Genomic DNA, 14957 nt, shown 5'->3' on the forward strand with positions numbered 1-14957 from the left:
CAAAGTTGGTTGTCATTTTATTTGAGATTTATTGATGCAGAAACATATTGTGACTCACTATATTCGCTCCAAAGATCAGCTGGGTGATATTCTCACCAAACCATTATCTCATGCCTCCTTTCAGTGATTCTCCAACAAGCTGGGCATTTGATTTGTATGCTCCAGCTTGAGGGGTAGGGTTAGAGCTGTCACATTTTATATAGGAACTTGTTACTCTTAGAAATTAAGAGTATTGTTGTATTTATGTTATAGTTACTCTAGTATAAAACATGTACGCTGACAGTCAATGGTAACTGACTCCTTTTTCACATTTCCACCTGTTTTTCTCCTCTTCCACACCTCTTCTCAACTTTTAGAACTCCACTTTACATCTCCACTATGGTATTTTTCCAGGTAGCTCTTCCCCAAACAAAACAAATTTAAGTGCCTCTCTACTATGGTATTTTTCCAGGTAGTTCTTCACCAAACAAAACAAATTTAAGTGCCTAATGTGTTATCAAGATAGAATATCTAGGCAACACTATATTGCATCCAAAACCATATTGCAATGTCCTCAAACAAATTGTTGTGATTTCCTACCTGCGCCAAGTTTGAAGAAAGCACCCGGTTAAGATCGTCAATTTCCTTTTGAAGCCATTTATCACGAGCAGCTTTACTCGCAAACTGGGTAGCACGGCCTTGTTTTTGATAAAGAATGCTAAGCTGCTTTTCTCGCTCCATTATCCTGTGGCACAGTTATGATGGGGAACAGATATTAGCAACTGGTAGCAAGTTTTCTGCAAAGTACACAAACAGCTCAATCACTCTAGCAAGAATATCACCCTAAACAAAATACACATGCATTTGCATAATATTTTTTTTATAGGTAAAAATAAATTTATTAAAACCACGTAAAGAGGAAGAGCCCAAGTAGATAGGGGTATTACAAGAGATAACACCTAGTTACAAGCTAAGAACTAGTGAAAGCAACAAAGAAATTATGAAAACAGGTCCCATCCAATACAATAGCCGATGCTCAGAAATAACATATGGTAGAAAAAATCTCTAATCCCTTCCAGCGAGTGTTCTCTATCTTCGAAACAACACTCAATCCTCTCAAGCCAAATACACCACATCAAACATAGGGGAACCATCTTCCAAATGGCAGCAATATGGCGATTATTCCTGAATTCCTCTCCAACAAGCCAGAAGATCCACCGCCCTCCTAGGCATCACCCAAGCCATACCAATCATATTAAAAATCTTGTCCCAGAGACCCTTTGCCACTTCACAATGTAGAAGTCAGTGATCCACAGATTCTCCATTCCTTTTACACATGAAGCACCAATCCATAATAATGAGATCACACTTTCTCAAATTATCGGTTGTAAGAATTTCCCCAAGAGAAGCCAGCCAGCCTAAAACAGCAACCTTGCGAGCCACTTTGCTCCTCCACATGCACTTCGAAAGTCATTAGGGGGTTGATATGGCATAGCCTTATACAAAGATTTGACCAAGAACTTTCTTGTTCCCGGGGTGATCCACAGCAACCTATTCTCCCCACCATGTTCCATATTCAAGGCATACAACATGCTGAAAAAATCTTAGATGTCACCCACCTCCCAATCATGTACAGCTCTAACAAACCTTACATCCCACTGCAAAGAGCCATTGGAGTTGACCATGTAATCTGCCACAGAAGCTCCCTGATCAAATCCGATCTAAAGAGAGAAGGAAAAGCATTCTTTAGTGCAATGTTGCCACACCAAATGTCATGCCAAAATTTAATCCAAGATCCCTCACCCACCACAAATCTAAAATTGCTAATAACACCCCCCCCCAATTTCGAATAAATTTCCACACACCCACACCATACCCTTGCTACATTTGAACACCTCCCCAAATGGTCCCCCCCCCCCCCCCCCCCCCCATTTCCATATTTGACATCAACTACATCCCTCCAAAGGGCGTCCCAGTCTTAGTGATACCGCCATAATCATTTCCCTAGGAGTGCCTTATTAAAATTCTCAGGTTTTGAACCCCTAAACCTCCTCTTGAGATTGGGATGCAAACCTTATCCCAATTACATAAATGGAACTTGTTCTCATCCCCCATACCGACCCACAAGAAAGCATGAAAAATCTTTTCAATTCTATTAGCCACCCTTGCAGCGAAGGAGATAAAGACAGAAAATATATAGGAAGGTTAGATAAAGTGCTCTTAATTACGGTGATTCTTCCCCCTTTAGACAAGTACATCATTTTCTATCCTGCCAATCTCTTCTCAATATTTTCAATAACACCATCCCACATCGCCTTTGACTTATGAGGGGCCCCCAAGGGGAGACCAAGATACTTCATGGGTAAAGATGACACCTTGTAACCTAGAATATTGGCCAAATCCCATATATTATGTACAGAGCCAACAGGTGCCAGTTCAAATTTTGTCAAATTCACCTTTAGACTTGAAACAGCTTCAAAACAAAGTAAAAGGGTCCATAGCGAACGAATCTGTTCATGATCCAGCTCACAAAAATGTGTCATCAGCAAATAGTAGATGCGATACATTTATGCTGCAATAAGATGTAACGCCCACCGAAAAACCTGAAAGAAAACTCTCATCCACGGCCGCCTCCAACATTCTACTCAAAACATCCATTATTAAAACAAAGAGGAAAAGAGACAAATGATCCCCTTCTCTCAAACCAAGGGAACTATTAAAAAAACCCATGGGGGTGCCATTCACCAAAATTGAAAATCTAGTAGTGGTAATACAATACTTCATCCACTTCCACCACCTCCACCCAAATCCATACCTTTCGTGCAAGTACAACAAGAATCCCAATCAACGTGATCATAAACCTTCTCCATATCCAATTTGCAAAGAAATATGGATCTCTAGCTCTGATTCTACTTTCCAAGCATTCATTAGCAATAAGCACTAAATCGAGTATTTGTCTCCCCTTTACAAATGCATTTTGCGTCTTCGAAATGATCTTCTCCATTCACAAGATTAATGAGGTGGAAATCCTTCACTTCCACTGACCCGCCTTCTTGGGAATGAGTGCAATAAAAGTCGTGTTAAGGTGAGGTTGGATAGTGAGATGATTTTATATGGAAGTTGAAAATTAAATAAAATATTATTAAAATATTATTTTTTAATATTATTATGATTTTGAGATTTGAAAAAATTGAATTTTTTATTATATTTTGTGTGAAAATTTGAAAAAATTGTAATCATGAGATGAGATGAGACACTTTCACTGTCCAAACGGGGCCTAAGCCTTTTTTCAAATTTCTTAAACGAGTAGAATTCAAGAAAGACCTTCATATCATCCTCCTGAACAATGTCCCAATAAGTATGAAAAAAAGCCATAAAAAACCATCTGGTCCCGGAGCTTTATCTTTGTCCAACCCTCTTATCATGTTAATATTGCCAGGACACAGTTCAGATAAATAAAATGGAATACCCACAGAAATAAAAAGGGATAAAAGAAAAAAAGCAATAATTCTAGTGATTGTAAACACAACTCATCTAAAATGTTGTTCAGTGAAACAACCTGCAATGCAATAACCAAACCAATCCAAAATGATCGGCGATGACATAAATGAAATAGAAGTGACATGGGTGGGAGTGGTGTAACTGTTCAGAGATTTATTTCCCATACAATGTGTTGGTCAAGCAAGCCCAGTTTGAACAATAGGATGCCACTGCCTTAGTATATTATTATTATTATTACTACTACTACTAGTAGTTTTATTATTACATAGGTATATATGTACACGTGTACATATCTCACCATATTAAGATAAAAGAACTAAACAAATTGAATCCTAAAAGGAGAAAAAACACAGATTACAGCATTAAAAAGTTGACAAATATAATGAAAAGAGTTCGGCTACTTACAAGCCATTGTGTAAACACACCACTCGCTGTGAAACTATTACAGTTATAAAAAAAAAAAGTTAAAACACCAATATTTTGTAATGCTAGCTGATGTGAAAAGCTTCTACATCATTGCTATGTTGGGTGTGTCATTAATCGGAGTTGTAAATAGATTTTTCACAATGAAAAACTTGTATCTACCAACCAGGATAGACATACCCTTTTGCTATCTCCTTTTCCATTATGACTTGATTCTCATAAAAGGGACGAATTTTTTCAAGCTCATCCATTGAGTCCTGAATTTCTCTCTGTAGAGTCCCTAGCTGTCTCATAGCATCCTCCTGAAGGGCACAATTTCAGCATCAACATTTGCCAAATTCTTATGTAAATGCAATTGTGTATGCGTATGTATCTACACAACATATATGCTAACCTATATATATATACACACACAAATAGGTATGTTTTTTTTTTTAAATATGTATGTATATATATATACTAATATACTATGAAGAATTGACCATAACAATACTTTAGCCCGGTTATTTCCAGAGATCTTTTCTTGTAGGTCTTTGACATCAAGCTCAAGTTCTGTGTGCTTCTTTATTGTTTCAGTCCGTCGCTTTTCCACTGCTTCTTTCTCTTTGATTAAACCTTGAACTTCTTTTGTTAGATCTTTCAACGTCTCCTCCAAGTCCTTAGACTTTTCATGGGCATCCAGCACACTGTTATACATCTTTGCTGATGTTTCAGAAACTTTGTTCCGTGCCTCTTCAACCTGGAACCAATATTGTATAACCTTCAGCATCAAAGCAATTGCTATACAAAATTTTTAGAAATTTTAAATTTATACATGAACAAATAATTCACTCACTGTACAACATAGATCCTGAATACCATATGTTTTTTTTTTAAGTAAATAAGTTGTATTAATCAAAGAATAGGCAAAGCCATGTTCAGTACAATGAACTGAATACCATATGTTACACCTTGACATAGAAACTTATTTTAAGTGCAAAAGGTGCAACCCAAGTATACAGTAGGATACAAGAGAGACACCTATCTAGAAGGTGAAAAAGATGCTAAACATTCATGCAAGCTGAGACTGTTAAAGTCTACAGATACAGTCCAAAGGAATAGAGTGTTGATAAGGTTCTTGAGCTCATCCTATTAGTGGATTATATTTATTTAAATTAATTCCAATGTTTATCTAATTAATTCCTATGTTTATCTATGTAGTTTGGGTGTAGACAGATTTGTACAGCTGTATAGGATTTATAGGATTTGTAATTTGAATATTTAGATTGGGTAGATAAGTATGGGAAACATATCTTATCCAAGATTTGAATCCCTTTAAGATAGGAAGTCAGATTTCGAATTTAGATTAGTATGGGAAACATATCTTATCCAAGATTTGAATCCCTTTAAGGTAGGAAGTCAGATTTCGAATTTCATATCTTTGTAATCTATTTTTGCTATTTATGGATGAGAAGAAAGAGGAGGAGATTATTCAGCAAAAAGAAAATTGTTAGAGCTCATCCAAGTATGAAAACAGAAATGACAATAATACTCCACATCCAAGCATCCAAAACTAACCGACCTCTGCTAGTTTTTGTCGGGCATCATGAAGTTCTTTATCATAAATAGTATACTCTAGAGATTTCCGCTGCTTGTCAAGCTGCTGATATTTTCTCAGTTCCTCTTTCTCTTCATCCAGCTCCTTTAATCTCTCATCCAAGTACTGAACAACTTGAATTATTTGCTTTCTTTTATTTCCTGATACACAAGTATAAAATAAAGTCATATATACATCTTTACATACATAAAAGAAAAAAGGAAAGAAATGACTCACCAGTTTCTTGCATAATTTTCAAACTTTCACGTCGTCTCTCCTCATAAACTCGAGTGCCACCAATTTCCTTTAATAAATCCAATCTCTCAGAGTCTTTCATCAATGTCAATGATGCTATCTATAAGAGAAGGTTCCAGATACAATCAGAGAAGGAAAAAATCTATCCAATAATAAAATAAAATAACAATGTGTAACATGAATCATACAGCAGAAACAATGATTTAATTTAGTTGAAACATTGCTCGTACCTTTCCTTGCTGCACAACATAGTAAGGGTTTGAGCGAGAGAACCCAGCACTTTCCAATAAGTTCATAACTTCCGTTTTCCTGCAAATCTTGTTACCCGTGTTAGGCTTCATCATTCAACAGGAAGTCAAAGATGCTTATAAACAAAACCATGTATGATGTAAAATATGAGTTTCCCAAACAATGGTCAATACTCACGTTATGTGCTTTCCATCTAAGAAATACTCATCCTTCTTCAAGCCAATTGTTCGACGCAAGCGAACTTCCTCCTTGTCAACCTGAAAAGTGGTGAAGGGCACTAAGATAGTAGACAAACAAGAACAGCCCAGACAAGAAAGCATCCGGCATACCCAACTTGTGTTCAAGAACAAAAACATAGGATGGGGTACCAGTGATTACAACTGCAGACATGGAATATTTCATGGTACCATCAAATATGGCATAAGCTATCTTATTTAAAGTATAGAGAGAGAGAGAGAGAGAGAGAGAGAGAGAATAGTTTTTATATACACGAACTACAATTCAGAACTGATAAAACCACGATTGTAAACCTTCCCCCAAGATAACCTTGTCATGTATCTCATCACTTTAACCCCTAGAGGTTGGCTCAAGTGGTAAAAGCCTTGGGCTTGGGGATATGATCCCCCAGGTCTAAGGTTCAAATCCCCTTAGGTGCAAACAATCTCTAGGGGTCATCGGACTGTGAGATTTTCTCTTTGAATTACTCGACATGCACTTGCAGAAAACTCATTGCCGAGGGCTTGTGCAATCCCGAAATTAGTCGGGACATTGTTCCTAGACACCCGGTGCCAATCAAATAAAAAAAATGTATCCCATCACTTCAAGGGCCTGCATGCATGCCCTAGTCTAGCATTTTATATGGACACCAATACAAGTATCAAGTGCAGATATAAGTCAAGACAAGGCGTCTGACCGAATATTCAAAACATGGAATGCAAAGATAAGGATACAAGAGTTGGGTCTCATGAAAATAATACAATGAATTATACTAGACAATTAAAGCAATCAACTATATTCTGCTCTTTGGCTTGGCGAGGTAGGAAATTAAACTTTCAAATCATTAGTCTGGCAACCAAGCTCTCGATTATACAAATTGCTTCATCTATTTAAGTCACAACATGACTTAAGTGTATTTGATATTAAATAAATAAAAAGAGAGAGAGAGAGAGAGAGAGAGAGAGAGAGAGAGAGCTAATTGATAAAATAGACATGTTTATGCTATGACCTTGACTAATTGATCTGGTACTTGGCATGTCAATAGGAAGACTAGCGGATCTGTTTTCGTAGATGTTTTAGGTAATAGAGGTATCCCAGCTCCAATGATACAAACTTATTATCAAACTTCTGGATGAACTTTTTAGAAAGAAATCAGCAGTTTAAAAACAAAATCCCAATCACATAACATGTACCACAAAGTACTTATAAAAAAAAAAACATGTACCACAAATAACTTCTACCTTAAGAAAATAACAGCAGTCTTCTAAGGATTCCTAAGTTTGACTCCAATAAGACTTCCTACCTATGGCCTTACAGCCTTATTTACTTCTAACTCTTCAAATAACACTCCTCATACCAAATTAACAGGTACACATCAGAACCCCTCTCTAGCAAACAAACTGAACAGCAAGCACACACGACAGCAGCACTCTTCCTTTTTTGCCACAAGGATACGAACTTCAGATATGTTCACGACACTACTAGTTCACCACATTTCTCGCACACAATACAAGGGTAATGCTCTTCCCATCAAATCATGGCCCTTGTCCTCAAGGTTGGCTTCTGTAAATTGTTTGACAAGGCACTCATTTTCCCATGTAGCATTGGCTGGAGAGCAACCCAATCAATGCACCAAAATTTCAGATTGGTTCCAACTTTTATGCCTCTCCGTAATAGCTTGTGGCTCAATGTATGTACTATGAACATCTGGCAGCTGAGGTGAAATGCGCTCATTCTCCCCTAACCCCCCCCCCCCCCCCCCCCCCCCGCCCCAAAAAAAAAAAAAAATTTAGGGCAGATGAAAAACTGTGGTGCCTTTAATCCTCGTCAAGTCAAGCAGATTGACTACCTTTCCATTTTTTTAAATGTTTTTCTGAATAAGTTTTTTATAGACTACCTTTGCCTTTTTTTTTATAAGTTACCTTTCCCACTTTTTGAAGCACCTTAAATGGCCAAAAAGTTTTAAATGCAAGCTTGTCATTTTTTCTGACCAGAAGCAACACTTGCCTTAGAACTAAATTTTCATTTCATTATGCAAAGCTCTAATTTCACATGCAACACACGGATTAAAAGCCTAGTGTTATTTAAAGATTTCATCCAACAATGTTTTATTTACCCATGAATCAAAGACAAGATAAAAAATCAAATAAATAAAATAAAATAAAGAGTCGCAATCATTTAGCAAAGAATAACCAGGACATATGATGATTTGCTACAGAATACTCTAAATTGTTCATAAGCGATCCCCAAACAGAGAGTGAAGAAATCAAAGGAATCCTTATTCTGGCTTCAAGCAAACAAAAAAACTCTCATCTTTGGTAGAACTCAAACTATAGGAGGCCATCAGGGTCCCACATTCCACTAAGTAATGTGATTGTGTCACAACCCTGGAAAGAAAGAACCTTAAAAATGGCTTCCTTACTAAACCTGCATTGATCGTTTTCATTTTTCCCCAAGTTATTTCAATAACCAAAACAATTTTCCAATCAATATGCATAAGAGTAAGTATAGTAGCAGACTCAAGGATAATCATCTAGATCCAATAAATGCAACAGTGTCATGTACTACCTGCTTCTGGAAATAAATGTAGTAAAACTTGGAGAATTTTCTGATTCACAAGCTTGATGTAAAAACAAAATAATAAGCTACCTAGGATTTAAAAGAAGCATCAAGGGAAAAAAAAAAGTGTTATGCGTTACCGGGATGCGATTGTCGGAATTGTCAAACACAATCTCCACGAATGCAGATAAAACTTGATGTCCTGCACCTTCCTGTTAATGACGGTACAAAAAAAACATTAAATCTAGAATAAGTAATATCAAAACAACAACTCAACATGGTTACTTGAAAATGAACAGTATGTGTTGAACCATACATGAAGCAGGGCATGCCTATCTTCACTACGCAGGTTCTGGAAGAGATCACTAAGTACAAATCTAATCGCTGTAAAGACAAATTTGTATCAAAAAGGAGATTTATTATTTTTGCAATAAAAATAAACGGTAATCAAATTAAAAAAACATCACCAAAAGCATGTAGTCACTCACCATGGAAAAAATTCGTTTTTCCAGATCCATTGGCACCAACTGAAGAGGACAGAGTCATAAACATATTTAAAACCAATAATAACAATAATACCAATAAGGATCGGCTAAATACTTTAAGTATTTAAAGCATATACTAATATTCCAATACCATATTAAGTAGGAACACACATTTATTTATATAGATATTTTTTTCTCCTTATTGGTGAGTTAGACGTGCCCCAGTGAGTTTTGAACCCACAATTTCACCCTCTACCTTATTCTTACAACAGTAGGAAGCACCATTGGAGTTGAAGCTCATAGTGTCTTTTACATAGAAATTTTATAAGTAAAGGCACAGATTTTATCAAAAGCACTGGGGGTGCAACCATGGTACGTTGGATGCATACAATAAGAAAACACCTAATTAAGGGAAGGGTAACAAGAATTCAGAGATTCTACATATGTGGAAAGTAAGCATGGTTGTAGAGTTTCCACTCATACAAGGAATGAGCATAGACCTTTTTTTATAAGCAGAGCAGTGTTGGTGAAAGCACTAGGCACACAAAAGTGCAAATATCGTCTAGAGCCTAGGTGCAAAGTGTAAAGCACAAGGACTCAGAGCGTAAAGTGCAAGGGCGCACCTAATTGAAGTAAAATGCACATTTTTAACAATGATATGTAATTACAAACATCCATAACCTACAATAAAAAGGTTTTACAACCTACCCTATTAACTCAATTTATTAGAGTATCACGCAACATGAATATCAAGAAATCAACTAATTATAAAAAATATAAACACAACATGTTATATAACACTCTTGTGCTTTATTACATACACATCTATGAAATTTGACAGCCATAATCAAAACAGAGTACATGGTTCAATAAAAATTAATCCCTAGGGTAGGCTCAAGTGGTAAGGGCCTTGGTATTGGTGGGTATGCTCCTTCCAAGCCTAAGGTTTGAACCCTTGGGTGCAATCAATAGGCCCACATCCTACCAGAGTAAAGCTGATGATTTACCTAATCCATGTGATGGGGAAGCATTACATAGGTCCAAGATTTAACCAGGTAAAAACACTTTGCATTTCCATAGTCTCTGAGATTCCTCTTTCAAAAAAAATTACCATAAAGTAATGACCATAAAAGCAGTACTGTACGTATTGACTACTATGCTAACATAACCAATCAAATATCAATCCATGTAGAAAGCAAACTTCAAGAATCATACAAGTTTGTCACACCCGAGCCCTCAATCTTATCGTAAGGGCTAAAATTTTTGGATTTTAAGCCCATGGACCTATGATCCCTTGCTGGTATAACATTTGTGGATTATGGGCTTAGGAGCTCTATTAATTTTGGCCCAAGAAACCTTAGATCAAGTCTGGAGGGTATTTCTGTAAAGGTTAGGAGTCCCAAATCTACATGGAAGCCAAGGAATCCTGCAGCCAATGGAGTCCTTAGAACTCCAAGCTCCCGACCTTCTTTATCCCAAGAACTTGTCCTATTAAAATCTTGGGTATTGCAAGTCCAATCAACATGAATCTCAACAGCAAGCTGCCATCAACCTGCAACAAAACTGTCAGTAGGAAACCAAGAAGCCACAGGAGACTCCCAAAAACCTGGCTGCTACAGCCAATTAAAAACCAAGAACCACCAAGAAATTGAGCTGCCAAGCCTACTTTGAACTTACTACAATTCGATAATCAAGAAGTTTTATTCATAATAGAAGGCCAAACCCAAGTACTTAGGATGTATACATGAGAAGTACCTAACTAGGGTATACAATCGAACATAGAAAATCATAGACATTTAGTCCATTGAAGTCAATGACTCCCCCCATAAGAACAATGTTTTGCAAAATAAAACTTTAAGCTCATCTATTGTTCTCTCACAATCCTTGAAACTTCTATCATTTCTCTCCCGCCAAATGCACCAACACATACATATGGGAGCTGCTCTCCAGATTGCTGCCACTTATGGATTACCTAGGAGGCCTCTCCAGCTTGCTAGGAGATCCACCAGCCTAAGGCGTGGTTTGGTTTCATAAACCTTTGAAACTATCTCATCTCATCTCAACTCAATGTCTAAACACCATTCAAATCCAAACTTTTTCAATTTCAAATTTTCAACTTTTTCATCCAATCATTACAACTTTTCCAAACTTCCAAATCAAACACAAAAAGCAATTCAACTTGTTAAAATCCCAAAACAAAAATAATATTAAAAAATTATATTATAACCATCTTTTTAACTTACAAAATTTTTTATTTAACTTTTTCTCCATCAAAATCTTAACTCAAACCATTTTATTACTATTCACAAATTATTCCACTATTATTCACAGATTTTTCATCTTATCTCATCTCATTTGTGTAACCAAACGAGGCCTAAGAGGCATGACCCATGATAATCCAATTCCCACAAAAAAGCCATCCCACATGGTCCTGGCCACCTCACAATGTAAACACAAATGATCTACTGATTCACCATTCTTCTTACACATGCAACACCAGTCCAACACCATTAGCCGTCGTTTTCTTAGATTGTCTATGGTGAAAATCTTACCCAAAGATGTTGTCCAAACAAAAGAAAGTTGCTTTTAGAGGATTTTTCATCTCCCAAATATTCTCCCATGGAAAGGTGTTCATTCCCAAGCTTGTTAAAACTTGGCAGAACAATCTGAATGTGAATCTACCTTTCTTGGAGGGGCTCCAATTCATCTTATCTATGGTAACCTCGGTCATGTTTACGGATTACAGTAACGCATAGAACTCTATGATAGCCTCCAACTCCCAATCTTGGGCTACCCTAATAAAGTCTACATTCCATTGAGGGGAGCACTAGAGAAGACCAAAAGGTCAACTATCGCTGCATCCTTTGCTCGTTCAAGCTCAAAAATGGTAGGGAATGTGTCTTGGAAGCTTTGTTCACCGCACCATATGTCGTTCCAAAATTTGACTCGAGAACCATCACCCACCACAATGTGTGCATGTCTCAAGAAGATATCGCATCCTTTTCTAATGTATTTCCACAAACCCACCCCATATGGACCGCATGCCTCATTCGAGAACCATCCTCCCTAAGCCTCTCCAAACTTCAAATCAATAACAGACTTTCATAAAGTCCCCCTTTCATGTTGGTACCACCACAACCATTTACCCAACAAAGCTTGGTTGAACTTCATCAAATTACGAATCCCCAATCCTCCCTCAAAAATTGGGGTACAAATAATTGACCAATTTACAAATATTATTAGGAGACTAAGAGACAATCTCAAATCAATTAGGAGTCCTAAGGTTCTGCTTGGTAAGTGAGATGAAAATTTTGAATTTAAGATGAAATATTAAAATATTATATTTTAATATTATTATTGTTTTGGGATTTGAAAAAGTTAAGAAAAAGTTAAATTATTTATTATATTTTATATGGGGATTTGGGAAAGTTATAATGATGAGATGAGAATTTTAAGTTTGAGATGAAAATTTTTGTTTACCAAACCGAACCTAACCCTTCTCAAAAACTGAACACATCTTCTAATAATACCCAATAAGCCTGGCACCCATCTCTCTCATTGAAAACCTAAAGATTTCTTCGAACATCAGCCATACACTTCTAATGTATGCTGACAGGCTTAGGGAAGAACCGCCCATATTTTCTCCCACAAAACCCTCAGAAGCTCAAACGGGATATTTGTCACTATTAACCAGAATGAAATTATACTTCTCATTTCATAAGGAACTAAAGCAGCAATAAACGAAAAGACATGAAATTTTTTATACTAATTCATCAGGAAATAAAAAGTATTGAGCAAAAGCAGGAAAATTATCATATCCAAGGTAGAAAAGGATTACCAACACAATTAATTTTAGAACTGAAAGGCTCAGTTGCAATCTGTTCTCTGTAGCTCTTAAAACCTTCAATTATAACCTAAATTTCAAACCGCAGATGTCAAAAGATATCTGGTAATTTAACTGAAAGGGACCGTCAAGAAAACACATGACAACACTTCCAATGTCTTCTTATTACCTGCTTGATGTACATGCTGAAGTTAGCAGATTATCCAACCTCTGCATGAGAATTTGAATGAAAAACTATCAGGCAGCTGTCGATATTAAATGCACAAGTCAAACACATTGTACAAGCCTTATAAACCATATAATTAGCATATCCACAAACAAGATACAATGTTAAGCAGTTCCTAAACGCTAACTAAACAACTCCCAAGCTAAGAACTGTAGAATTGGATTGCACCTTTGCACTCATTAATAAAGGTCTTCTTACTTATCTAAATACAAGAAAAAAGTTAAGAACTATGGGATAATTATTTTGCAACGGCTTTAGATGCCATTTGACTGAAATTTCTTTTCAATACAGTGCAGTACTTTCAAAATACCAGCCAAGCAATGCCCAAATTAATCGCTGATGCGTATCAGAAGTACTTTTCATGCTGTTCTGAAACAAAAAAAAAATACGGCAATGATAGAATTCAAATCACAGACATACTACCTAAATGCTAAAGAAACAAGGATTACGCAAATCAGCGTGTCTGAATTACTTCATATGCTTTCTAAACCCTAAAACCTAAGCGATTTCTGCTTCTGAAGCGAGAAGACCAACTCCACAAACAGCCATATAAAGCTAAAACACCCGCATAGGTGACGTTTCTGAATCCAAAACAAGAGCTGGTTAATTGGACTCCGAGGCTAGCCTACTACCCATGCTGAAAACGAAGTGCGTGTCCGAAATTAAAGGGCAAAGGCGCAGAAGTGAGAGAAAACCTTGGTCGGAGATGACTCTAGGGTTTCACAAACTGCAAAATGTCTATTATATTTTTCTTTGCACACTTGAAGGTAAAAATCACAGTAGGATAACTGAATTCAAAGCAAGAGCTGGTTAATTGAGCTCCGAGGCTAGCCTACTTCTCGTGCTGAAAACAAAGTATGCGTCCGAAATTAAAGGGCAAAGGCGCAGAAGTGAGAGAAAACCTTGGTCGGAGTTGACTCTAGGGTTTTACTAACAGCAAAATTTCTATTAAGTTTTTCCGAGCACAGTTGAAGCTAAAACTCGTAGTAGAAGTGGAATATGTCAGAAAATGCTTACCAGATGAAGCTGGAAACGTAACACATCTACTCCAGAGAGAGAGGGAAATAGACAGAGAAATGAAGGACCCGAGTCGAAAGAAGGGCAAGTGTTCTGACTTCTGAGGAAGCTTCCGAAAACAGGAAGGTAAGGAAAGTTAAGAGGTAGGTGCGGATTAGAACGCCAAAGATTCAGATAATGCAGGGTTGGAGTTGGATGTAAAGGCGGCAAAACAGAACGATAGATTTTGCATTGGCCTTAAAAAACACACGGGGTATGCGGGAAGTATCGCCATTTTGCAAGGTTTGCCAATACGGAACAGATCCCAATCCAAACCAACACGAAATTCGGATTTGAATTTATGCCTCGTTTGGTTTAACCACCGAGATGGTACCTCAGTTGCTACGACTTGACATTTGATGACTTTCACATCGGGAGTTTGAATCGGGATAGAAGTTACCTGTTGTCACGCTCAAAGAGGATTATTATGTGGGTCACCATTGACTTCTATAGTTCTATTTTACTTAGAAAAAAACATACTTGTTTAGTTATGCAAATAAAATTTAAAAATTAAATAAAATATTATTAAAGTATAAGTTTTTAATATTATTATTATTTTAAAATTAAAATAAAATAAATTTTTTATTA

General features: G+C 36.7%; 1 protein-coding gene across 2 annotated transcripts in view; it reads right to left on the reverse strand.

The window, feature by feature from the left end:
- Positions 1-14712, reverse strand: part of LOC122292847 (structural maintenance of chromosomes protein 3) — a 36753-nt gene extending 22041 nt beyond the window's left edge. The window contains exons 1-13 of one of the 2 annotated variants that reach the window (XM_043101392.1): positions 14331-14712; positions 13257-13297; positions 13082-13157; positions 9247-9285; positions 9075-9142; positions 8899-8970; positions 6161-6240; positions 5965-6043; positions 5717-5834; positions 5465-5640; positions 4397-4642; positions 4084-4205; positions 580-724 (exon numbers count right to left, since the gene is read on the reverse strand). In XM_043101392.1, the coding sequence (XP_042957326.1) occupies positions 580-724; positions 4084-4205; positions 4397-4642; positions 5465-5640; positions 5717-5834; positions 5965-6043; positions 6161-6240; positions 8899-8970; positions 9075-9142; positions 9247-9285; positions 13082-13157; positions 13257-13271 (1236 nt within the window). In that variant the 5' untranslated portion in view covers positions 13272-13297; positions 14331-14712. Of the gene's footprint in view, positions 1-579; positions 725-4083; positions 4206-4396; positions 4643-5464; positions 5641-5716; positions 5835-5964; positions 6044-6160; positions 6241-8898; positions 8971-9074; positions 9143-9246; positions 9286-13081; positions 13158-13256; positions 13333-14330 lie in introns of both variants that reach the window. The other variant, XM_043101393.1, reaches the window with a different exon arrangement.
- Between the last annotated feature and the right edge of the window lie 245 nt (positions 14713-14957).

The sequence above is a fragment of the Carya illinoinensis genome, chromosome 13, assembly GCF_018687715.1.
Source record: "Carya illinoinensis cultivar Pawnee chromosome 13, C.illinoinensisPawnee_v1, whole genome shotgun sequence".
Classification (NCBI taxonomy): domain Eukaryota; kingdom Viridiplantae; phylum Streptophyta; class Magnoliopsida; order Fagales; family Juglandaceae; genus Carya; species Carya illinoinensis.